The 24,970-nt window shown below is 45.8% G+C and overlaps 1 protein-coding gene across 1 annotated transcript in view; it reads right to left on the bottom strand.

Annotated features, from left to right (window-relative positions):
• MYO1D (myosin ID) overlaps positions 1-24,725 on the bottom strand; it is a 165,000-nt gene extending 140,275 nt beyond the window's left edge. Inside the window, exon 1 of the mRNA XM_086477799.1 lies at positions 24,631-24,725. Coding sequence (XP_086333925.1) covers positions 24,631-24,725 — 95 coding nt within the window. The remainder of the gene's footprint in view (positions 1-24,630) is intronic.
• Positions 24,726-24,970: the final 245 nt, after the last annotated feature.

The following is a 24,970-nucleotide window of genomic DNA, read 5'->3' as shown; positions in this document are numbered from 1 at the left end:
CTAGTGCTGCTTTACCAGTGCTATTCCTCAAATTTTTTCTCTTTCCTCTTTTTTCGGCAGGTATGGGGGGAGTGAGGAGAAGCTGGGAGAGGAGGAAGGCTGGAGAGAGAGGAGATAACTGAAAAAGTGTAATTCCACCAGCTCAGTTTTGGGAGTTTGTTTTCACTTTTAGTTTAAACAAGTCACACTTTATTTACTGTCTTTCCACAAACCACTAGTAACTCTTCATCACAATAACCGTCTCTATTTCTTCTCATTTATCCAGTTTTAAATACAGAGAAACAAAAGCCTGTCACACCAACATTTCATTGTCTTTACTGACTGCACCTCCTCCCACTGCATCCTTGAGCCTCCTGCATGTTTTCTAGAAGCACACTGAACTGATGGCTGGTATCGCCCAGCACATGCAGTGTCCTCCAATCATCCTCTGCCGCCGATTCGTGACCTTGCAATTTACAGCACGTTACTCATCCGTAAATGAAGGGCTCAGCATTTTTTATAATTAGATTTCATTCAGGAGGTGATCCAGGCATCTTCAGGAGGAGCACCGCCTCCCTGTTCGTGCCATCATTAAAGTTATGAATCTTGCTTTTACAGAGAGGCCACCTCAGCAACACCCGTACCATCTTTGTGATCCGCTGCGGGGAGGTTCGTGTTCCACAGGCCAGCTGATGCGAAGGAGATCACAAGCACAGCGCCCTTGCGAGCTCCTTGTCAAGCAGACGCTTCGCCAGCCACACTGCACCTGCAGCAGTCCGGGAGAGGGTTCCTTCTCAACAGGTCTTTGCACATACACTCCCAGAGCTCTCCAACAGACCACATTCTGCAGCACACAGCATGGCTGCTCCCACAGGGCACCTTAATGTAGGCCAGGTTACGTTTTTGTTAGTTGGAGCAGCCCTGCAGGACAAAGCCAGCTTGCCAAACTCCTGTAGAGAGCAGCACTTGCATGTCCAGCCTGCCAGCCCTGCATCTGGGTTAACAGCACACCACCACAAGCCTTTCACTGGATACCTACATGCAGGCAGGTGAAATTTTGGGGTTAATTCATCAATTGCATTGACCAGGTTTCCACTGATTATATATATAAAGAGATCTTAACATCACTAGCTCCTGTATGGCGTCCATGTTGCAGTAGTGGCGTTCACCTCCTGCTAGAAGTTCTCTGCATCTTCTTCCCCAGTGTCCCTGCTCTGAGAACATGGTGGCAAAAGCAAAAGCCAGCGTGGAGCGACCTCAGCTCCGCAGCTTCTTTAGCTGGAGCTCCACAGGGTGAGGAAGCAGCGATACGACTCCCTAGCCTGAAAGCAGCACGGGCACGTTCTCCCAGCACCACGCCTAGGCTGCTGTGCTCTGCCAAGACCGATTCTGAACGGAGCTCTCCTACACCTTTATCAATGGTGTGGTTAAAATGCAAACAGATTATCCACCCCAGGGCAACTGAGGATTAAATGTACAGGAAATAAAACAGGTATTACTAAAACTAAACATTAACTTAGTGCTGCTTGAGTATCTTGTTTTTAAGGCCCTATCTTCCTCATTAAGAAGATGGTGCTAACACCCAGGCGTTACAACGTAAAGCACCATTTCAGTTTCAACAGCATGACAGTAGACAGACAACAGAAAACATTACCTCCATGAACTGGGAAGACTTTCAGAAATTTGGGATTCTTTTTAACCATTTATTGCTGGCTTCCTTACTGATCACCCCTTTCCAAACGAGAGCAGTATTCATATTCCTGTTCTAACTGGGTTGGTTCAGATTGCTTTGCTCCTGAAGGCCCTTCTTGATCATCTGCTTTAATTCTGTTTCCAAAGAGACCTCAAAGGAGAACACATAACCAAGCTCTGTTGTATGAGCAGCAAGGTGAAGCGGCACTGACTGCGAAACACGCTTCTTTCCTCTTCGTTAACAGCACCTCTGCAGGGTAAGTGAACACAGCCCCACGACACCACAGGCTTCACCATACGCTGACAGACCATTCGCACAGCACGTACCACACGGCATGTTCAAAATCCACACAGAAGTGTGCGACTGGGTATTCAAACACAGGCTCCTGCTGCACTTCTCGGTTTCTCCACAGCATGGGTTGCTTTGTAATCGTAACGCAAAGAAGATGGGCACAAGTAATGTTTTCATCACATGCTAATCGGGTACAGGCAGGATATAACAAAATAAAGGTATCATGAGGTAGTATTTTAAAAGCTTCTAAACTATACCACCACACTGGCCAAGCAGTGGTACCCATTTTCAAATCACAGCTTGTTGGATGACAATTACTTCAACACCCCTGCAACTCTTGAGGCTGTTATTGTTGTCTTCATAGTTTGATCAGAAACGGCAGTGTGCTGTGCGGCTGAGGGTTCTTTGACAGGTTTTGCAACTATTAAAATGATCCAGAGAGATAATCAAAAATTCACAAGGGACCAAATCCTCATATTCAAACTGAAAGGACTGTCAAAGTACTAAACAGACTAAAGAACCGTTATTAAATCAATGGTATCAACCCAGTAACCTACATTAGCAGATTGCAACCCTTTACAAGCCATTGCTCATTTATAATAGCACCTTTATTGCTGCTTCATGAACCCTGGAACTGGTTCATGGCCCCCTCATGTTCCTCTCTCTCCCGCACATCATACCCAGCTTTAATTAACAAAAAAAAAAAAAAAAAAAAAAAAAAGGGGAAATCATGTTGTCCCGGGTTACAGTGTAAAATGTGCCAAAAGAAAAAAAAAAAGTATTCTATTACCATCTTCAGGAGTTGTTGAGACCAGGTGGGGCGGTGCTCCCTGCCTCCCCCCTCTGGACTATCTCCTGTTCATGGCCCATCAAGGAACTGCCTCACGACTCCCCATCCCATGGTGAGATGCTCCGCCCGGGGGGAAGGAGCCAAGCAGTCCATGCCAAATAAAAACTGAGATCTCCAACACCCCAGCAGCCTTCTGCCACTGGATTCCCAGAGGAGCTTTTCCCCCCACTGGAGTTCCAGAGGACAAGAGCTACCTACCTACCACTGGACCTTCGGAGGAAGGCCAGACCCTTTTACCTGATCGCTGCTTCCACAGAACTACATCCATCGCTTCAGGAGGACTGCAGCCAGCATCTTATCGGACTGCTACTGCCACCCTAACAGGGGGTCAGGTTGTATTCCTGACTCTGTCAGTGTAAACCAGGGGGTTGTTTGGTTTTTGCCTGCCTTGTGTTATATATATATATATATATATTAGTAAAGAACTGTTATTCCTATTCCCCATATCTTTGCCTGAAGGCCCGTTCATTTCAAAATTATAATAATTTGGAGGGAAGGGGGTTGCACTTTCCATTTCAAGGGAGGCTCCTGCCTTGCTCCCCAGACACCTGTCTTTCAAACCAAGACACATCTTCACACCACAACTGCAAGCAAGGAAAAGAGAAGGCCAGCTAGGCTCTGCTTTTTAGCCACGGTCAGACAAAAGTCAGGCAGGTGGTCTGCGGGGGTTTTCCCATCACTAAGTCCCCCCAGGAAGTTCAGAGGTTCACAAGGAGCACTGGAGGAACGAGGGAACCCCAAGCACAGACAGGCTGGGGCTCAGACCAGCAGAGCAAGCCCCGGTCTGTACACACCACACTCATCGGTAACGAGCCCAGTTCGGCCAGCACGCGCAGATCTACGGCAGAAAGGGCGATTCAGGAGCAAAATGAGCTGCAGCGTGAGCAAGGACAGTTTATTAGCTGTGACCACGGAACCAGTCAGACAAGCAAGCGGGATTTCTGGCAGCACCACTCACTCTGGGATCAAGGTGTTATTTCAGCTATTGACAGATTATTCAGTGAGGCATCCGCACAAAAGTCTGTTTCAAATAAAAAAGTCTGACATTATGGAAGGACACATGCTGCCAGGCACTCCCAGGCAGAACTGCAGTTACAGGCATTGCCTCCTTCACAGCTGGCACTCACAGCCTATAATCATAATGAAAAGTAGGATGTTAAAAGAACAAGCATCCCGTAACAGATCTGAAGGAAACAAATACAATAAAAATAGCTGTAAACTGGTACCAGTGACCCATGGACCACAAAACCCTCCATTAGAAAGACCTGTACCTTCCTCCATTGCAAACTAAGTCTGTGCCAGGCTGGTACCTTCAGTGAAAGTGGCTTAACTTTGAAAATCAAGCCCTCAGCCAGTTTGTCCAAGGCTTGTGCAGCTGGTCTGTCAGCAGCTCATTGACTTGGTTCATCCCCTTAGTGCCTGACAAACCTGTAGTAAATATACGACAAGTATTTTGATCACATAATACTAATCTGATCTTTTCCAAGATGACAGTTGCTGGCACCTCACAGACAGAGGATCATAAAAGCTTTAAACAGGAAAAACACTTTTAGCAAGTTAATTCCACCCCCGCTGATAACATTCCCCACTTCAGCTTAGGGCCGAGAAGCTCGGTTGAAACTTTCACGCAGGTGTCAAACTAGAATGAGGGACGGTTCTTTCTTCTTAGGACAGAGGGATCTTGGTGCCGGAGCATTCTCCAAGACCGCTCCTGCCACGCTCTCCTGGGAGAGGAAGGTGCACAGATGGAGCAGGAGGGGCTGGGTGAGACAAGCTGCCCCTTATGGAGAAGCCCATGGCTGCAGAGAGCAGCAACGGAGCCCCAGGACCACCTTCGATCCCTGTTCACTGGTGTGGACGTGAACGCTGGAGAACTCAGAGGAAACCAAATTCACGTTCAACACAGTAGTGAAACATCATCTGAACAGTTTGTACAAATCATAAACTGACTTAAGAGGAGGAAAAGGAAGAAAGTTTCCAAAACAGGATTAGACGCTAATGTGAAACACCAAAATGCTCCTGATACAATCTAGTTCTCGTCAAGCTTTGCTTTCCCAGAATTAGAATGTGTGAGGAAGAGGTCAAGAACGACCCAATGAGGAGCTGCTCTCCAGAACCTTCCCCAGCATTGCACTAAGGCACAGTTCCTCCAAACTTAATGTGTCCAGGGTCTTGAGAAATCCTGCGTCTCCAGCGTACTACAGGGAACATGGAATATTTTCAGCACCAGACCTCTTCTCCCCTGCTGCAGCCGAGAAGGACACGAGCAGGGCACTAGCCCGTAGCAGTCACCTGCTGCTGTGCTCGGTACGTCTCCGCTCTGCCCCACGGACCTTCTCACCCCAAGAACTGCTTCTGCTGCTGTCTCTGCTGTCACCTCTCTGAAAGCAGCCCAGCTTAGAGTATTTTCTGGGTGAAGTTTTAGAGGACACACAAGAAGGCAATTTACGATCAGAAAACAAACATTCAAAATTCTGATTCTATCTAAGCCTCCTCCCCCTGCCATAGTATCAAATAGTTTGAGGATTCCCTAAATGGAAGTGTAACTAACACAAGGCTTAAAGGTCATCCCAAAGGAAAACTGTATGCAACAAAAACTGGCCTGTCGATTCCACACACATTATTCCACCGCCTTGACTCCATTTAGGGCAAAGAAAAAAAAAAAAACCACACAAGGAAAACGAAGTGGCTAGTTAAAGGGAATTTAAGGAGGTTCTTAACAATTCTTTTCAATATCAGGAAAAAGGATTTAAAAACACATCAGCTGTGGTTACTGAGCCAGCAGTACTAGACCTCTTGATCCTCTGAACACAGCTCTGATGGCAGGCTTGACCCCATCTCATCCTGGGCAAAGCCACACAAAATATTCCTCTTGGGCAGCACCACTGCTCAGCTGAGTCCACGCCGACCGCGTGGCACCTCTTGGAGTTTTTTCCACAAGATGATAACACGCAGGAGGTGCAAGCTGCAGCCTCAAACTGCTTTGGGTAACATGAAAACAGAAGGTTTTTCTGATTGTGTTCTCATTTGTCTGACTGTTGGCACTCAGGATAGTCACAGAGCAGCAAGGTTGACTGGAGGGAAATGAGACACAGCTATTGTGATACAGTAAATAAGGAAACTGTGCCTTTATAAACACACCTCACCTGTGTCTTATTCCTGTGTGCACCAACACTTTGAATGTTACTGCCACAACAGAGACACATCAAGCTTTAAACTATTTCCTTGTTAAAATCACTGCTCTGATGCCAAATAACGAAATCTTACATAATATGGCCTCTATCCAAACCAACAAAAGCTTTCTGAAGAAATCAGCATGCCTTAAATCAGACTGGCTTTAAGATTTTAAGTAAACTTAATAAACTCTTTAGGCCATACCAATCTCTCAGCCATTCCAGATGTGTGTATGCCTTCATACTTTATTAAAAAAAAAAAAAAAGTAAAAGCATCTGCAAGCTGGTTCTTTGCAGTAGAAACTACAACCATCAGATACAGCCATAAAATGGGACTTCGAAAATTATGTACAGATGGGCCTATACTTTTATTATTTTTAAGTTCTCTTGATAGCCTGCATTTCCTATAGATAAAAAGCAAACCACAATCTTTTCACAGAAACCCTTCCTCTGAATTACTCAAAAAAGTGCCTTAGAGTCAACATCGATTCGGCACAAGGCTAGTGACGAGCATGAGCACACCCAAGCCAAAAGGAAATCAAGCTACTAAGGAAAATGGAATTACATCCTGCCAGACTAACAACTCGTCTGTTTGCAGAAAGATTGACTACATAAAGTACATGCTATTATTTTTTTTACAAGGAAAACACTCACTCTAACACACAGCCTTCAGTGGCCGTGCAGTTCCCTGTCTGCTGACTACAGTTACTTCCAGTACAGCGCTGGTGAGAAAACAGCATACATGTTACCACTTCAGCTGGTTAAAGAAAGAATCAAGAACACGGGACAAGGCCATAGCCAAAAATAGTGCTGTCACTGTGACTGCAGGGTGCATACATCTTGCATCTCGGGCAATAACAACATTATATCAACAGTCCACAGTCATTTTTAGTCCTCCTACCTAATCGCTACAGTCAGAGAGAGGCTGAAAGTTCTCTAGAGCATATAAAATCTAGGTTCAGGTAAGTGCTTTCTGCCCTGAACAGAGCCTCAGTGAAATAAACAAACTTCCATGAAATTTATGGATTCACCAACAATAACTTGCTGGCCAAAAAGAGAAATGCCCGCAACTTCGTCCTGAAGTCCAAACTAAACCCCTGTTCGAAATAAAATACAACAGCAGAGCTGCTGAGATTCGGACCTTTTGAATCAAAAATAATTCACATCTTGAACGTTGCTAAAATTATCAGAATAACCAATTCTCCCTTACCACTTGCTTCTCAAGGCTCTTTTAAATGGGAGTTACTGTCTCACTAAACCTAAAAAGCTCCAGTCTTAATTCAGGACACTATTAAAGAAATCTCTCAGATGAACCCAGTTACTTTTTCACCTTCAGAAGGATTATTACAAGAATTTTCAAAAAATTCAGCCTGGCAGGCTAATCCATCACTTCATCCCGTACAGTCCCACAGAAGACACTCAGTGTTGTTTGCAATGACAGTTCATACGTCTTGAAAAGACAAACTTTAGAATAAAGCTATAGCTGTCATGATGTCAGTTCAGAAGGATATTTCATTCCTTACGGATAAGCACTGCGTTCTCTGAAGCAAGAAGCAATGGTACTTCCTGTGTTCAGTGATGGTCTGAAAAAATGTCATTCCACGTTCTCACATGGATAGCAAACATACTCGACAGATATCTGTAAACAGGAGATTTCAGTACTGAAGCTCTTGCTCCGGTAAAAGTCTGAGGCAGGAGACAGCATGAGAACGGGTTATGGCAGATAAAATGGGATTCTAACTCTTCAGAGTAACACTTCACTACATGGCAGCAACGACTTGCTCAGTCTCCACCTGCCAAAATAAATTTACTGCCATTTAGGGTTGTTAAAATTTTTCCCCGATTAATCATTGCTTCACTGCAACATCTGTCCAAGACGACTGTTTTGCTAAAGCTGGTTAACCCACGTTATGCAACCGCAGGCCATGCCGACGCTCTGGCGTAACGTTTGTCTGTGCCAGCCACAGAGGGAAAAGCAGCAAAAGGAGTGGGAGCTTTCAAGGGTGGAGTATATCGAATAATCACAGGGCTGAAAAGCACCCTCCCGCCCCATGACACAACCAGCCTGAATCCAGTGAAGCTGGACCACCACTGAGCAGACAGGATCCTGCTAAAAACATTTCCCTATCCAAAGAGTTATTCCCATTTTAACAGAAGGAATTTAAATTGAGACAAACGAATCCATCTAGGTTTCCTACAGGTCACCCTGTCGTTGAAGCCCTGAGGGAGCACTAAGGCATTGATAACAATCTCCTTTTAGGAAGTAATATCCATAAATATTAGGAAGTAATTCTGTAAATTACAGACCCCAAAAGAAGCATCCTAATTTCATCCTGGAAATAAATAGCTCACAGTTGTATTTAGGCCCTACTGTTTAGCTTCGCTCATTTAATCCACAAGTGGAGACAATTGCCTCCCATTTAACCTTCTCGTTAATTTCAAAAGCAATTCTTTTAAACACCAATACAACTGCTCCAAACTGTTTATAAAGGACAAAACAGGGCAGAGGACAAAGATATTACCAACAAAATGCTGGGGAATGGAAAAGAATAGGGAAGAGTGTCTTGAACAGATAAAGATCTGAAATTACAAGCCTTTTTAATTTCTATTCCAGTTGTGTGTTCAGGTTCATCACATCAGTATTTGAGAACTGCCACACAAGACCCAGCTGCAGCCGCTGCTACCAGGGATGAACTTTGTGGCAGGAAGGTCTTGCTTTGGCTGAGGCGTTAGGAACTTTTACCTTCCTTCTGGGTGTCTCAGTAGCTGATGCTCTCTGAAGAGATCACAATGCCAGTAGCTGGGTGTTATCCTCTGTACCTGACCAGACAGCTGCTCGCTCTTTGGGAAATCTGCACAGCACTGTTTCCAGATTAAAAGTGTCTTCCCCCAGTTCTCTCATGCCCCATCCCACCAGCTTCAAGATCTGCACAGCCCCTGAGAAATGCAACTACCCGGCAGTTCACCAATGTAAACCCAGGTCCTTGCTGCAACTGTAGTTTTGCAACAGCAAAACTACCACTGAGATGGAGATGACCCAGGGACTATCTAGGAAATTAAAAACCGGGACTGGTGGGGCTCACACTAATTAACCACCAATACTCCCACAGGCTGCCGCCAGCAGGAGACCGAGGTCTGCAGAAACCAGTCAAGGGCAGTTTCTGCTTTCTGAAAGATGGCCTTGGGCAATTCCCGCTCTCAGTGATAAAAATCAAGGCAGATGGGAGGACCGGTTAGCAGCAAAACCATGAATGGAGACACACTCCAACTTCACCTGGGGTATGTTTGTCTTTCGGTGGACAAATGGGGGAAGAAAAAGCAAGCTCACAGACAAAGCTACCAGTTACAGTTCAGTGACTACTGAACAAAATATTAAGTAGCCTAAATAACACGCACTGTAATGGCACATCCTATTTTTGCTATATGTGGATCTGGCAGATATGAGTCATCTTTGGAGCAAATCCCAAACCGCTCTCCCAGCACAGTCACACCTGTAGATAGGAAAGAAGGAACTAAGTCCATAACAAAAAAAGCCACCTCCCCATTTACACTGGTGTCGGCCAAATTTGTCAGGGAGTTGCCAGCTGGACAATTTTAAAGCAAATGTTGATTAAGATCACAGGACAGTTATATCTGGAAACAGAGGAACTCTCTCATATACTATCTTCACAAGTATGACCTAATAAATCAGCCTTCATATGATCCCAAAATACACTTGGTAAGAAAGCAAGTCAAACCAAGACAAGTAGATGCTATCTGCTTAATAGGGAGGTGATTTATTACTACTAGTTCAACTTCTTCTTGATGATGTAATTCAGGGCAAATCTAGCACTAAAAATCCAAGCCACATGAAGAATGGCTAGTTACACTCTGCCAATGTCAAATCTAAAAGCAAAAGTGTGACAAACGCTCCAGTGGGATCCAGAAGCCCCAGAAAATTATTAACAGAGTGCAAAATTACAGAACGCACCAGCAAAGCAAGGCCTTGCACCAGGGTAACACAAGCAGTGCTCCTGCGGCTCCAGAGGGTCAAGTGCTGGCTAAACAGCAAGGCCCTTAAGAACATTTCTGACAGCTGACATGTAAGGTAACTGTGCCAGAGAGAAAAACTTAACACAAATACACTCAGAAAAGAACATTTCAGTCGACACCTACGAGCTCTCTGATGGGGCAGGCTGGAGCAGGGGTGGTCAGTGAGCAGATGGTGGGAATCGAGCGCTGCGGAAGGGGTAAGGGAGGAAGGAGGTCTGTCACCCTGAGTGAGCAGGAGTCCCAGGACCTCCAGTATCACCTTCTGCCACTGGTTCCCATCCTGGAAGACTCTTGGGGGATCCTGAGCAGAGAAGCAACAGATCCTTTCTCAGCCAAATTAGTTCCCAGGCATTAGCACCAGCACCTGAGAGCACCTAAGGGCAGAAATATCCCCACCAAAAGCCCTCAGTTCTTGCATCACATTAAAGTTCCTGTGAAAGTGAATTCTGACATTACCTCCTCCACAAAATCCTTCTGCTGCCAATACCTTCTCCGTGTTCACACAGAATTTCTGGAGACTGAAAACTACTCTGCTCTTCCACTCAGAGTGAAAGACGTCATTTCAAAGGCAAAAATCCTTGGCGCGGCAACTCTATGGCAGGACAAGCCAATACAAGTTAATATCGGACAACCCAAGGGCTCGGTGGCAGTGACAGCAGCACTGAGCAGGGAGGTAACCACAAGGCAAGATTACAGACTCAGAAATAATAGTCACCACTGGCACTTGTGATTTATTCCACGGGTCTCATGATAACTATTGTTTTTCTTAAAGTACGTCCTCCTAGAGTAAAATGAATACAACCATCCTCACCCTTATTAAAAGAGGGTTTTAGCTTTCATCACTGTAAAGAGAAGTTTGAAAGCAACCACAACATATCCCAAAGGCTTGAATGTCAGAAAGCAGAAAACAAAATCAGGGAACGGTTGCATTTGTCAGCGCGGCTCACTCCCACTCCCACTCAGTGAGTGTCCTCACTGACAGATGGATGGTTTGTACCTGATACGGGATAGAATGTTCGCTCATGTCATTTCCTCCCACACTAAAAAAAAAAGGGACTATTTGGCACACGTAGCGCTGGAGTGTTATGAGTACCAAAATCCAGGTCAAAACTACAACGGAATTGCTGTCTGCAGTGATAGGAATTTCCAGTTTGCAAAAGTATCCATTGCACTCTCTTACTCGGAGAAGGATAAGATGAGAATATCAAAGGCTCCCACTACCCACGTGGGCACAGCGATGCCCAGACGTGGGCACAACTGCACAACCCTCCTACACGCTGTTACACAACAAATTACTTGGGATCTGGCCATTAGTGCTATCAGCTTCTACATCCAATGCCTCGTTAAGATAAACAGAGGCTGCTCCTTTATCTTAAACTGTTTTGGGCTAAGACAAGCCAATACATCTACATATGAAAGGTTAGAGGGTGGGTGGTTTTTTTCCCCTGAAAGCTTTCCCAGATTGGTTATGGGGCTTACCATGCTCATCAAGACAGCCGAGAATTTGGCACTTGAGGTGAAAAATACTTTGGCACTGCACAAAGGATGTGCAAGTGGTGTGGGAATTACTACTAGCACAAGATCTCTGACACATAACCAACGTACAGGTATGGAGGAGCCTCCAAAAAGGCAGGAAAAGCGTCTTGATAAAAATAACCCACAACACTGATCCAGCCTATTTGAATGTTTGAGCTCTGCAAAGCGTTCCCACACCCCTAGTACAACACAAACCAGAGCTACTGACCAGGTTCTGCAAGAACCTGTTAATTTGTTCCATCCTGCAATTTATCTTGGTTCAAACAGTGTACATCAGTAAATGTAACCCCAGCAAATATTTCCTTTAATGTAGTCAAGGCGCTACAAAATGTCTTCAAAATTCACTAAGTTTACTGTGTGAATCAAATGGAGTGTAACGTTTTAAAAGATTATGACCCAATTTGACTACAATTTTGCTACATTTTTACTGCTCCCAAGCTAGTCTGTACAACAAAACAAGTGAAATCACTGCTCTGTCTATCTGTGCAGGGTCTACTCACTAACTTCAGTAAACAGCCTCCCAGCAAAGCAGCCAAACCGTCAGTTACGAATCAACTATGGAAAAAACCTCCCAAGAGGAGTCCAAGATCGACTAAAGTTTTCTCTCCAAAATCAGTAGCCACAAATCTGGGCTGGTCTCTGAAGTTAATCATGCATAGCCTATGGTGTGTGACCAGGGCCCCAAAACAACGTCATCACCTCAGAGAAGTCATGGAAACAGTGAAGATGTACTTGCTCTAAGCCAGCTGCTTCAATTGTTCCTTCGTACAGCGAGCAGCAGGTGCCACCTTGGCTCCTCGATGAGAGGATCAAAGATCCAGAAACCCAACAGAAAAGCAGGAAAACAACAATCAGGCATTCTTTAAGTAAATGAAAACATTGAGATTTACATGGTTACTTGTTTCCTGCATGATGGGGGATGACACACACAGCACCTTTTAAAAGATGAGTGTTCCCCATCACGCTTTCCTGGCTTTCACACTTCGGCCTGCCCGCTGGAAGCCTAGCACGCCTCTGCTCCTCAGGGCAGGAGCGCTCGGCATCCAAACCCCACAACCCCCACTGCTTCAGGCGCTCGGGGTGACTGACTGGCACCAGCCTCTCCTCCACTACCCGCAGGAACGGACTGACAGTATCTACGAAGAAAGAAGGCAGCCAAAAGTTAAAACAGTTAAAAACAAGGCTCATTTTGACAACAAGCAGCCCTCCCCCCCCGTGAAGTCTCCAAAAATATAAGCCCTTGACAGAAAACATGTTCTCTATCAACTGATCAGAAAAATTAAGCAAAACATTCCCAATTATTTCAAAATTGTTCAACTTGCTGTCAGTGTCCCATCAAGTCTGGCTTGTGCAGTTCTATACAAGGTTTAAAAAGGTTTACACGTATCTACTTTTTCTTGGCGTTTCCTCAAAGGGGTTTAAGTTCAGTACAACTAATAAAGATTCAGAGAATTAGCTGCCAGAGACTGGAGATGTCTAGCTTAGGAATGTCTGCATCCTTGAAAGCCAGGATGCAGCACAGCCCAAAAAACAAGCTTAGAACAAACAAAGACAAGATTTCTATTGTTTGTTTTGCTAGAGACATAAATGCTACTTTTAACAGGAAAAAAAAAAAAAAAAAAGGGAAACGAATATTCTCCCCTTTATGGGCCGACGCCTGCAGGCATATATAAATGTCGTCAGCGTTCCCTTCACCTAAAACAGGTCAGTACATACACCACAGAAAGCAAAGTTACTTTCTGACTGCGACACAGATGAAACTCAAAGAAGGAAACGCTTTATTATCAAGAAGCATTGTCCACAAAGTTATACATCTAACCCTCGGTCTTATTTTAGAAAGTCTCCCTGGTAATTTGCCTGTGCTTTTGAAAAGCAAGCAATATGTTTTGAATTATAAGAGGTTACAGGGACATTTTTGTGGTAAATTTGGACTTTCATTTGTGAAAAAAACTCTCCGTGCTACAGAAATCCTTTCGGAAATAACATTTTTTTTGTCATTGCTAAGCACTTTTCAAACAAAGTTTAATAGCTACTGTTCCAAGGAGCTGTTTACATCCAGCTTTAAAAGAATACTGGGGTACTTCTGTCCCTGCAAGCAAAGGGAAAAGCAGCACGGCATCTTTCCAATAGTTGGAGAAGCAAACAAAAGAGAGAATATTCTCCGCGGTATGCAGGGGCAACAATTTTTCTAAGCAAGTTCACTTAAAGGCTCCCAGTGCACAAGGTCTGGGATTCTGGGATTTTTCTGGAGAGCTAGATTATACTTACAGCTCTTTGAGTCTTCTTTCATTCGTTCCCCTGGTCCTGACACCCAGGATCAAGAAGGAACAAAACGCCAAAGGAGCTGGTATTAAGAAGTGGAAGGCACTATTTCTAGCCTCGTAAGTTTATAAACTCGATACCCAGTTGCTTTATAAACGGCACATGGGAAGAGAGGCCTTCAAACACTGGTATCTGGATTTATCCTTTGAAGGTGAATCTCACTTTCTCACTCATTCTTGTAAACAAAATAACTTATTTAGTTGGGAGTTTAGTAATATGAATAAAAGCAAAAGTTTTACTGCAAACATCTAAAAGATGTCTATCCACATGAAAGCTTCATTGTGCTCTTGATAACCGTGATGTAAAGGCTTTTACAACCACCGGAGTTTTTACAGGCCGACACTCAGATTTTACCACTTCAATATATACAGAAGAGCTCTCCCGGAAGAAAGCCGTGCTGTTCATACAGTGGGAAAAGAGAATTTTTTTGTTTTAGTTTGTTTTTCTTCGCTATTCATCGTGAGACAGCCTTTGCTGCCATCCAGTAAGCTGTTAAAATATGGGTTCTCATTACTCCTTGGCTGTTTTGCTTCCTGGACAGAGCGATGCAGTAAATCGCTCGAGCCCCTTTTAGTTTCCCTACTGCGAGTTTGTCCCGGGCACCATAAATAAAACCCAGTACAATGACGAAGGCACTGACCAGTCTGATGCTTATAATGGAAGCCAGATATGAAAAGGGAACCTTTTCAGAAAGTGTCAGCTGGAGCCCCAAAGTATCATTCGTTGAGGGGTAGTGATGTCCATCAGAACAAGACCTCAAACCTGTTCATCAGGAGCCCCGTAATAAGAAGAGTCACTCAAAGGTCATCAGAAATTCCAGTGAAACACTGCGTAAGTTGGCTTGACCTACAGAAACACGCGACATTGCACATGTGCCGGGGCAAGCACAAAAACACAGACTTCAGCCGTTACGTTTGGAGATGGAGTCAGACACACCACCCTAAACCAAACATTCGCCTCCTGCAGCACACCGCGTACCCTGTACTGCACATGGCCCTGCCACAGGTCTGCTCAGGTTTCTGTTTCCCAGGAAGATGTTTCCCAGCGAGCCTTCAGGCTTCCCACATGAAGTTGCATCAACCTTAAATGGGAACAGATCATATTATAAGCAAATTATTCTCTACCTGAACAACCTCAGACAGGATAGCATTGGGCCGGGCTCCATCCAGACCCAAGAGAACACGAACTCCAACAGGCACAGATCCAGCATGGAACCAGGAAATGACTTGAACAGATCAACACGATAATCAGGGTTATAGCATACCAAACCTCCTACCACGACAAACTTTGTGTAGGCTTCATAAATTAGACATCTATGGAGGAGTTGTTGAAATATATACAGTGTTTCTTCCAGGCCAAAAGGAGCAACCGAGGGAAAAGTACACGAATGCTTGTCAGAAAGTTCTCAAACGGGCATGTTAACAGATCAGTGCTGTGGGAGAAACTGGTAAACATTGGAAGGAGATAAGCTGTGTTTCTGAGGTCCAACAGGAAAGGGGTAAAGAGACAGGTGAAGCAGATAAAACACAAAGCAAAAACAATCTCTGTAGACACACTTTGAACAAGCGTATGTGGGAAAGGGGTGTTTGCCCAGGCGTAAGACAAGAACCGAGCACAGCAATCAGTGCGAAGAGACTGAGCTCTGCTTAGAGCTCAGGCTTGGCCCTAATCTCCTGTGGGGGAAATAATAAGGTTTGACTTTGAATGCAAAGGCCTAGAAAGGACCGGGTCAGACGGTGCAGGCAGAACAAGTGAATTGCTGCCCAGAAGAGCTCACTTGCTCCAGCCCAAGGGAACTCCAGCCGACTCACTGGGCAAGGCTGGGAAGATCCCACCGAGATCAAAGACATCTCCGCTGTTGGGAGAGCTGAAGGCACGTGAACAGACGCTTCAGCCAGGGGGAAAGCTGGGCAGAGGTGTCCATCTGTAAGAAAAAGGTACCAAAGGCAAGAGGAGAGAAGTCACCAAGGATGACCAAGAGGATATTGCGATTACATAAATGTAGCCAGGCAGTCTGTAAGAGGAGGAAGGGTCAGGGGGGACAACACTTCTCGGAGGGACAGCGAGAATCAACAACTGGCACCCTGCAGTACAGCAAGAGACATCCAAGGATGAGAAATGACATCACAGCAGGTGAGTGGCTGTCTAGGGACCACATTAACTGGTTTAATGCCATATTTTCACCCAACAGTACACTGTTCTGGAAAGAATGCCCTGGATCAGACCAGCCCAACAGTCACACCCTACCTGTTCTCCGAAGTTTCACGTATCTCAAGGCTGGCAGGTCGAAGCAGACAAATGGCAGCAACAGGGCAGGCCACTGCCAACTCCTAAAGCGAGGAGGGATGGCTAGCAGCATCACAGCAGCCAGGAAACGTGGGCTGAAAAATGCTTCTGCAGACAGGTAAATAGGACAGAACACAACCATGGCGAGACACAAATATTCCAACACTGTCAAGGAGAAAATTTAAAGTCTGCACAGAAAAATGCCCTGAAATTAGGGGGTAGGGGGGCAGAAGGGAAAGTACAATCAGCATTAAGAGTTAAAGCAAGAACAGACTTGTTACGTCCCAGCACTAGTCACACTTCTACTGCTGAGCCTGAGAAGATGTACAGCCCTGCAATTACGGTGGGTCCTCCGGCTTATCATTAACGACTTTTACTTAGAAGGTCTTAACAGGATGTCCCCCTCCTCCTACCTCAGCTTCGCATTGCTGGGCTCTGATAGTACCTTATCTGGGGTCTATCTAAACCACTACTCACAAACAGAACCCGCCCGATGTCCCTGTCAGCTTGCAGCAGCTGGGCCCCACACAGACCAGGTGAGAAGAATACTGGCTGTTACAAATCCTGGGAACAAGAAAAACCTCATTCCTAGCAAGAGATAAGAGGTTATCTGAGGAACAGTTTGTTTAGATTTGAAGGGAAAAAAAAGTCTTTCCAACAGGTTAAATTTATCTAATGGCCCTTTTTTCACCCCCAAAGACAGAACAGGCTCATATCCAAACTGTTCTTTTAGCATTTGGAAGTACCACAAGGAAAGCTTACTTCTCCTCCTGGTCTGTTAACATCAGTACATGACATCAGCAGCGTGAGCCGAGATCTCATCCGATCTACCCAAAAAGCCCTGACAGGAACATAAATCTTCTAGAAACTGTATTTCTGCTTCTGAGAACCGGAAATAAGCATTTGCTACCGAGGGACACACAGCTCCCTTAACCCCCACAGGCAAACCTGCGGTTCAGACAACTGCTTTCTCCTCCCTCCTCTCAGAATTTCTTCATTCCACAAAAAGATGCAATCATGACCCAGGGACAGAGAAAGGAGGGTGATGGTGTAACAGTCAAACATCTAGCGAGACCTGCGCCTCTAAAAGGAATTTGAGTAAATATGGCTGAGGGGAAATGTTAAGGTAGTGTAAAACTTGCTCAGCCTGAAAGAAATGCAATGGGGTCGGTGGAGCGGCAGAGCAGTACAACCCCCTAGAGAGGCAGATTTCTGAACAGAAGTCAATACAAAGGACTCTTGACTAAAGGAGACCATGAGACTCATTGGAAATGTTAGCTAATATTTACGGCAAGAATTTGGCAGATCTTAAAAGTCAACCTTTAGCTAGTGAAATGCAGAAGGTGATGATAAGTTACTTTAGTTAAGAGGATGCAGGTTACACAAGCCATCTCAAACATGGGGTAGTCAAAAACAAGAACAGGATTCTGCTTTGCAGTGTCACAAACAGATGCACTGCCCACTCCGAGGGTCTTCAGGACCCATATTACTTCAGCAGAATCTACAAAATAATTGCAGAGGGGAGACAAGGATGAAAGCAAAAATGCTGCTGAGGAATTCCTAAATTACCAGCTGACTTTCTGTAGATATACTCTGTGTAAACAGCAGAAAAACAATATCGAAAGAGAGACACACTAAGGAAAGTCTCCTATTGAGCTAATGCACAACAGTTCTGGGTACAAAACTCACGCTGTAGAGATTTTCCTCACACCTGACACCATGTGACATGAATGTCCCTCCCCAGGTTGCTGCTAGCTCCCTACCTGCAATTAAATGTTGTTATCTACGCTCTGACAAGTACCGTAAATGCAGCTTGGCTTGGCGTCAGCTGGTGAGCCAGGACCAGCAGGTCTGGTGCACAGCATGGCCAGCGTAAGAACTCAGAACTGTAAGGTACCCTGACAGACTAATCTCATTCATAAATCTGACCTCGTACATTATTCAACACCCATGTGCTAAAATTATTAAACACTACCTCACCCACACTGCTATAAAAAGATTGCTGTAAAATGTCACTCTGAAAAAAGAAGGTATTCGTAAGTCAGGGGAGGACAGATGGGCAAAAGATTTGGTGAAACTATATAAATTCAGCACATGCGGAGGCAAAACAAATTCCACGTGGGGCATGGTCTCAGTCGGCGCTTGTCTCATACGACCGCTGTCAGGGAACACTGAGCCCACCTCAGCAGCTCTCAGTCTCCGTAGCTGAACTGTAAGTCCCTGCAGAAATTGGAAAGCTGGCCCCGATCCCTCTTTTGCTCCTTTAGTTAGGATTTGCTTTTCAAGTGAGACCAATGGCCTTTTCCATCTATGAAGATGAAGCTGGACCCTGTTCAAGCTCATCAGTCAAATTTTGATGGACTAAGGGGAATTTTCATTCCATTCATTCCCAATTCTGACACAAGGCAGCTCTCTGCAAGCTGAGCAATTCTGGAGAAGCCGGGAAGAGCTGACTAGACTTAACTGCCAACCATCCCAGCAGCAGTGAGGAGGGTCCTGCAGCATCCACGGTGGCAGTACCCCTCTCTGGGAAGAAAGCAGGCTCTTCCCAGCACCTTTTTAATTCAACACGTGAACAATTCAAATATTCATATCTATTTAAAACGAGGAAATTTAAATGGCTTAAAGGCATGAAAAGCTTGTTCATTCTCCATGAATATTTCATTACCAAAAGCACAAATGAAACCAAGCATCTGCATAATATTTCCTCTGCCAGGATTAAAGATACTTTAGTGCCTAGTGTGAAGCCAAACCTCTCCCACCACAACTTCAACCAAAAATATGAATGTTTAAGATGGCGAGGGAAAGATGAAAAAGCCAGTGTAAAAACATCAACACAATATAGACAGCACCCAGTGCTCCAGCACTTTAAGTAAGATTAAGTCAAGGGAAGAGCAGAAAGGATGCTATCCAGATGAAGAATCCAGTGCTATCGATGATCCACATCCCTGCAGAGAAAGAATTGTTCCTAATGGACTTATGGAGACTCTGATCCCCTGAAGATGGGAACAAATTAAAGTGTTTGGTCAACTCCAGAATTTGTGCATGTTCTGGCAGACCTGTTGAGGACAGGTAAAAGGAAAATACCTGTTTCCAGATCTAGAGGATAGTAAACAGCAGAACAAGAGTTTAGCCCTTCAGAACTGGAGGATGAGTGAATATCTGTGTACTTACACACAAAGAAATGCCCCTTTATATCACCTGCTAAAAGGGGTTGCTAACAACTGCATTACTGCCTCTTCCCAGGTCACTTGGGCAATTATGAAGTTTACACATTTTCACCATCATCTTCAGCTTCTTGTATCCAAAATGCCTCCACAGGAGCTGCTGTAAACCCAAAAGGCCAACAGCTACTCACACCAGCATCATTCAAAACACAAACCAGATTATTTTAAGACTGACAGATAACTAGGACTCAACCCACTACATCATCTGGAAGAAAATTATGTCTTTCTTTTTTTTGAGAGAGGTCCAAAAGGTATAACCTACACACAACTGTCTCGAGAAAATCCCTTCAAGATACCCCTCTGCCGCATTTAAAGCCCAATTCCCTGTTTCAGTTTGCTACAACCTTTTTACAGGACCACAGCCTACGCCTCACTCTTGCCTGCACAGCAAACACTTACAGAAAATTCTCAGAGGAGAATCGGATCTTCTTTAGAGACTCTTCATACCAAAAATATTATTAATCATAACAAATATTACCTGTCTTTCAAAAGTATCTGCAATAAATGTGAATTTAGAACTGTTGCCTTAATTCAGTATAGGTTCGAAATACTGGGGTTTGCACTGCAAGAAATAATTGAGGAACAGTAGAAAAAACGCTTTTGCATATTTTTAACTGAATGCAGAACCATGTTTTTAGTAAGTGCTGCTTTAAGAGGTCAGAAATCACAACGTGTGCAGGGAAAAATCTACAAAGACTATTAAACTGTGGTTCTTCACAAGGCATCTTCAGGCTCAGGCAGGCTGGCACGACCAAGAACTATCCAAGCAGCAAGTACAGCCTTCCACATCGGATTTCATGCTGGAACTAGTTAAAAAAGGGAGGAAAACCACCCAAAATTAATGTTACGATCATTTCACCTTACCAGGGGCTTTCAGTCTTCCTTTCCTGCATCCTGGAATTCTGCAATAACCACAATAAAGATCTGCTGCGTTCCCAGGAGGGGATTTGCACAATGCTTATGAAAAATGAGCAACCCGCTAGAAATCAGGAAAAGATGAGACAAGTAGCACCTGCTCATGGATTAGACGCGAGAACAGAAAGACCTTGAGCACGCAGCTCCTGCGGGACTACCCCAAACGCTGCCCTGCCGCTGCGATACATCATTGTCTACTTTTCGGCTGCATTTCAATGTGGCTTTGCACTTACAGCCCTCAGCCGTGATTCAGAGGCGTTGGGTTTATCCACAGTCAGGCCCCCACATCATCTCATCGCCTGGCGCAGAGGAGATCCCATCTTAACCTCCCGCAAAGCATTCGAGACCTTGTGAGGAGAAGTTAGTCTGAAGTTATGCCTGAAGTTATCACTAAGACTGCAGAACAGATAATTCAAGAAATCAGGCTACTTCTTTGCATGCCAGTTCCCATTTTTAAAGCTCTGCGCTTTGATTTCTTTATCAAGGTAAGTGCTAGTTGTACAGGACAGTACAATGAGTGATCTTGGCAGGATAATACAAGAAGTCATATCTAAAGTAGAATATTTCATACTTGCGAAAAATAACCCTCTCTCCCTCTTCCTTACAAGGAAGTAAATTAAAAATGATAACTTTTATCACTTGACATTTTCATTATGGTGTGATGAAAACCAAGGTGATGCACAGTTTTGGGTTTCTCTTACTCAGAAGTTCACACCGCCAGTTTCCTCTCCACCACAACTTCTGCAGAACGTTAGCAGCTCCTGCAAGGGCACTGCTCCCTTGGCCCAAGCACCGCCTCGCCCCACCTGCTGTGGAACAGTCACAGCCACGTAAAGGCAAAACCACCCGCCGCAAAGAAGGTGTTTGAACAAGTCCAGAGCCGGATGATCTCCCTCACATTACAGGCGGGTGACACTGGGAGAACAGCTAAATACTGCCCTTGAGTGCCAGTGAGAGGGCCCGAGAGCTGCTTGACATTAAAGAGATTCCCTGTTTTAAGGAGTCTTTCAATTAATCTTATGTCCTCCGATAGGAATTGAAATGCCAGCTAATACTGCAGTAATCAACCTGCCCATAAAGGTCAACAGAAAACTGATTAAACTAATTAAAGGCCAAAGTCTGCTGAAGGGCCAACTGCTCAGATGCTGCTGTTTGTTCTAACTCACACTCACGACCACTTAAGGAACAATTACCTGTTAAAGCTTTGGAGGTCTTTGAGAAAGAAACAAAGCTACAGTCCACACTAATTGTTCCAATACTCCTGCCCTTTTTTTTTTTTTTTTTAATTACTCTGATGACTAAGAATCACAACCAGACACTGGTAAGAAGCGCACTCAGAACTAAGGAATTCAAGGACCAGATGACTTTTATTTAAATTAATGGGTAAGACACAGTGACTGCTTGAGCGTCCAAGTGAAATGGCCAGTTTATTAAGCAGCCGTAAGACATGGCCATGAAAAACCACTGTGATACCCTCGCTGAATCACTAATGAACCCTCGCTGAATCACTAATAAACCTACAAACAGCAGGGCACGAAGCGCAGGGACTGGGAAACGAGGGGCCAACTTCACGTGGCATCCACCCACCTACCCAGGCAGGTGCCCACATCGACAAACGAACCAGCCACACTAGTCCAGGCCAGGGCAACGCTACTAAATTCACATACTGAAGTACTGAAAAGTGCAACTTCACCGTTTCTCTTTTTCCCACTAGAGAAATCCTTGGGGAAATATCCTCACATGCACCGAAACTGGTATGATTTCAGTTCCACCCACATCTGGGCTCACTTGGGAACTAAATCCAGCACAACCCGTCTTGGGTCAGCCAGTGACCCTGAACAAAAATAGCGCCGGCAGAAAGCTGGATTTATGGAACAGGGTGGAGCCCATCCAAGTGTAAACCGAACGAGCCCGGCACTTGAAGTTAGTGACGGAGAAGTGACAATTTCTCCATTCTGTCCTGCGCATGACGGGCACGAAAGCGACTCGTGCCATTTACGCAACGTGACAAGACGCAACGTGACATAATCAACCCTTGAACAGGTCAGAATCTCAGCTGTAATTTGGGTCTGACACACTTTAGCAGCAAGAGTTAATTACCGTCTCCAAAGCAGTAAAAATAAGAGAAGCACGTGTTGCTCAAGAACTGTAACACCAGCAGTGGAGCTGGGTCAGCAGGCCAGGGCCACGGCTCTACCTGCAGCATCAAACAGGGCTCAGCAGAGTTCAGCGATTCTACTGAAAAGCCACATTTCCCAAATGTCCCAGTGCAGACACGCCTGAAGTCAGTGGATGACAGCACCAAGGTTGGAAATATTAACAGTATTAAACTGGTTTTTGATAAAGGGCTATGCTGCCCGCAGCGGACACAAGCCAACCCTGCAGCGCAGGCAGAACTCTGCTGCAAACTGTAGATTACGGCCAAAGTAACGCGCGTGTTCTCGTGTGCAAAGAAGCTGGAGTTTGAATCGGTGTCACAAGGAAAAGCCTGGTTTTGAGCACCAGTGACCAAGCCACCAGAATTAAAGGGACACCTGAGGGTGTGTTAGACATGGCAGGGATGCCCAGACAATATCCTTAGGCACTATCAGCACGCAGGAGGACAGAAAAAATATCAAATGTAAGGATTCAGAATGGCACCCGTTCTGCTCATCCTTTTTCATACAAAATTAGCAGTCTGCCTCTCAACTAATTTGATTCCTAAACACAACCAACATGCTACGTTGATCTTTAAGTTACCTCACAATCCACTTCAAATACTTCATTTAGATTTCTAGTACACACTAACCAAAAAATAAAAACCCCAAGAACAAACTGTTACATGCAAGTTTCCTGCTAATTACAATGACTTTGTTTGTAAGCCCTTTGTCATACAATTAGAGTGTCACAGCGTGCACAAACGAGAAACAAATTTAAGCTTTTAGAGGCCCTGCAAAATTTATTTAAATCTGACATTTCCTCATGTTCAAAGCTAAACTGTTCACATTATGTTTTTCTCAGTATTTCAACACAACTGCCCTCTCTACCCAAATAGAAATCCAAAATATAAAAGAAAAAATAGTATCAAATACATCGGTTGTTATTATTGTATCTCTCACTGCCAGGATCTGAGCCCCCACCTCGCAGCACCACTGAAGACAGGTACACCCCAGCATCCAGTTGTGCGGCACAGATTCCTTCGCACTCGGCGACTGATGCACCAGACCTCAAAATCTACAGATTTCATCCAGAGCAGACACCACAATTGCCTGAAAATTTTCTCCTTCCTCAGTAGTTGTATGCCAGCTGAGGAAGCTTAGCCCACCTCTCTTCCCTTGCCTATTCCCAGAGCCACCCTCAGGTGTGTCCAACAACTGCACGGGCCTGACAAGTCACTGATTTCAACCACCTCCAGAATGCAAGTGGCAGGAGAGGAACAGTCAGTAAAGCCCGAGCGAAACTGGGGGGGGGACAGGACAGACGGAGGGACAGCCAATAAGTCCCATTTTTATCCCAAAGGCTTCGCTTTGGTGATTATCAAATCCTTGCACAAGCAGGGGCATAAGAGTTTATCAGGAAGAGCTCACATGAATCTTTTATAATGGAAAGTGAAAGACAGCCGCAGACTTAGGGTCCCCACCGGCTGTCCTCTCTATCAGTGCTGCTCAGGATTTAGTTGTACTTCACAAACAGGGATGAGCAATGCAGACCTTCCCGAAGCCTAGAAGGGAAATAAAACCATAAAGATCACAAAATGCTAACACAGCGAATCTGCACCGGTGAAGGGTTGTAACGCTCAGAGCAACCTTGGACTTGGTGACTTTTATTGCCGGCTTTTTTCCGCCTCAACTTTTCACGCGTGTCAGCACAGGCGAGATACCTGCTCGAGGGGAGGCGTGAGGTGGGGACTGAAGCAGGGAGAGAGGTTTTCCAAAGGGATGACAGAAAGCTCCCCCACCCCGGACCCAAATGCAGAGCCCGGTGCTCCCTACCAGCACCCTGGCCCCCCCGTCAGCCTCACCTGTATCCCCATTTCAGAGAAAATCCCCCTGGTTTTGCTCCGCTGGGGAGCTGGGTCACCAGGGCAGGCTGAGGGGGCCGGTTCAGCTCACTCAACCGGCACAGCGCACCCCCCTCCCCACCTCCCAAACTGAGGGCGGGATAGCGGAGGGGGGGGGGGGGGGGGGGGGGGGCGGGGGGAAGAAGCGGGAAAACGAGACCCCACAACCCCCTCCACACTCCCTGAGGCGGCGGGGGTGGGGGGGTGCGTGTGGTGTTTCCCCCGCCCTTCCCACTCCTCACGCCGACCCGTTCCCCAACCCCCCCCCCCCGCCCCTCAGCGCTCACCGCAGGCGGAGGTTAGCCATGAACTCGGCCATGGTGACGGCGTCCATCAGCACGAAGTCCGCTTTGCCGAACTCCAGGCTCTCCTGCTCCGCCATGGCGGCGACGGGGACACTCGGGCTCGCGCTGCCCCGCCGCTCCCCATGGGCGGGAAAAGGGGAAAGGGGGAGGGGGGGGGGGGGTGCCCGCCTCGCGCCCGCCGGGCCCCGCCTCACCTGCGGTGAGGCGGGGCCGGCGGGCGCGAGGCGGGCACCGGGCGGCGCCCCCTGCCGGCGCGCGGAGGGCGTGTCCCAGCGGCCCCGCCCCTCGCCCAGCGCGGGAAGGAGGGAGCAAGGGCGCCCCC

Source organism: Leptosomus discolor, chromosome 25, assembly GCF_034619465.1.
Source record: "Leptosomus discolor isolate bLepDis1 chromosome 25, bLepDis1.hap2, whole genome shotgun sequence".
NCBI lineage: Eukaryota > Metazoa > Chordata > Aves > Leptosomiformes > Leptosomidae > Leptosomus > Leptosomus discolor.
This window is presented reverse-complemented; position numbering and strand designations above follow the sequence as displayed.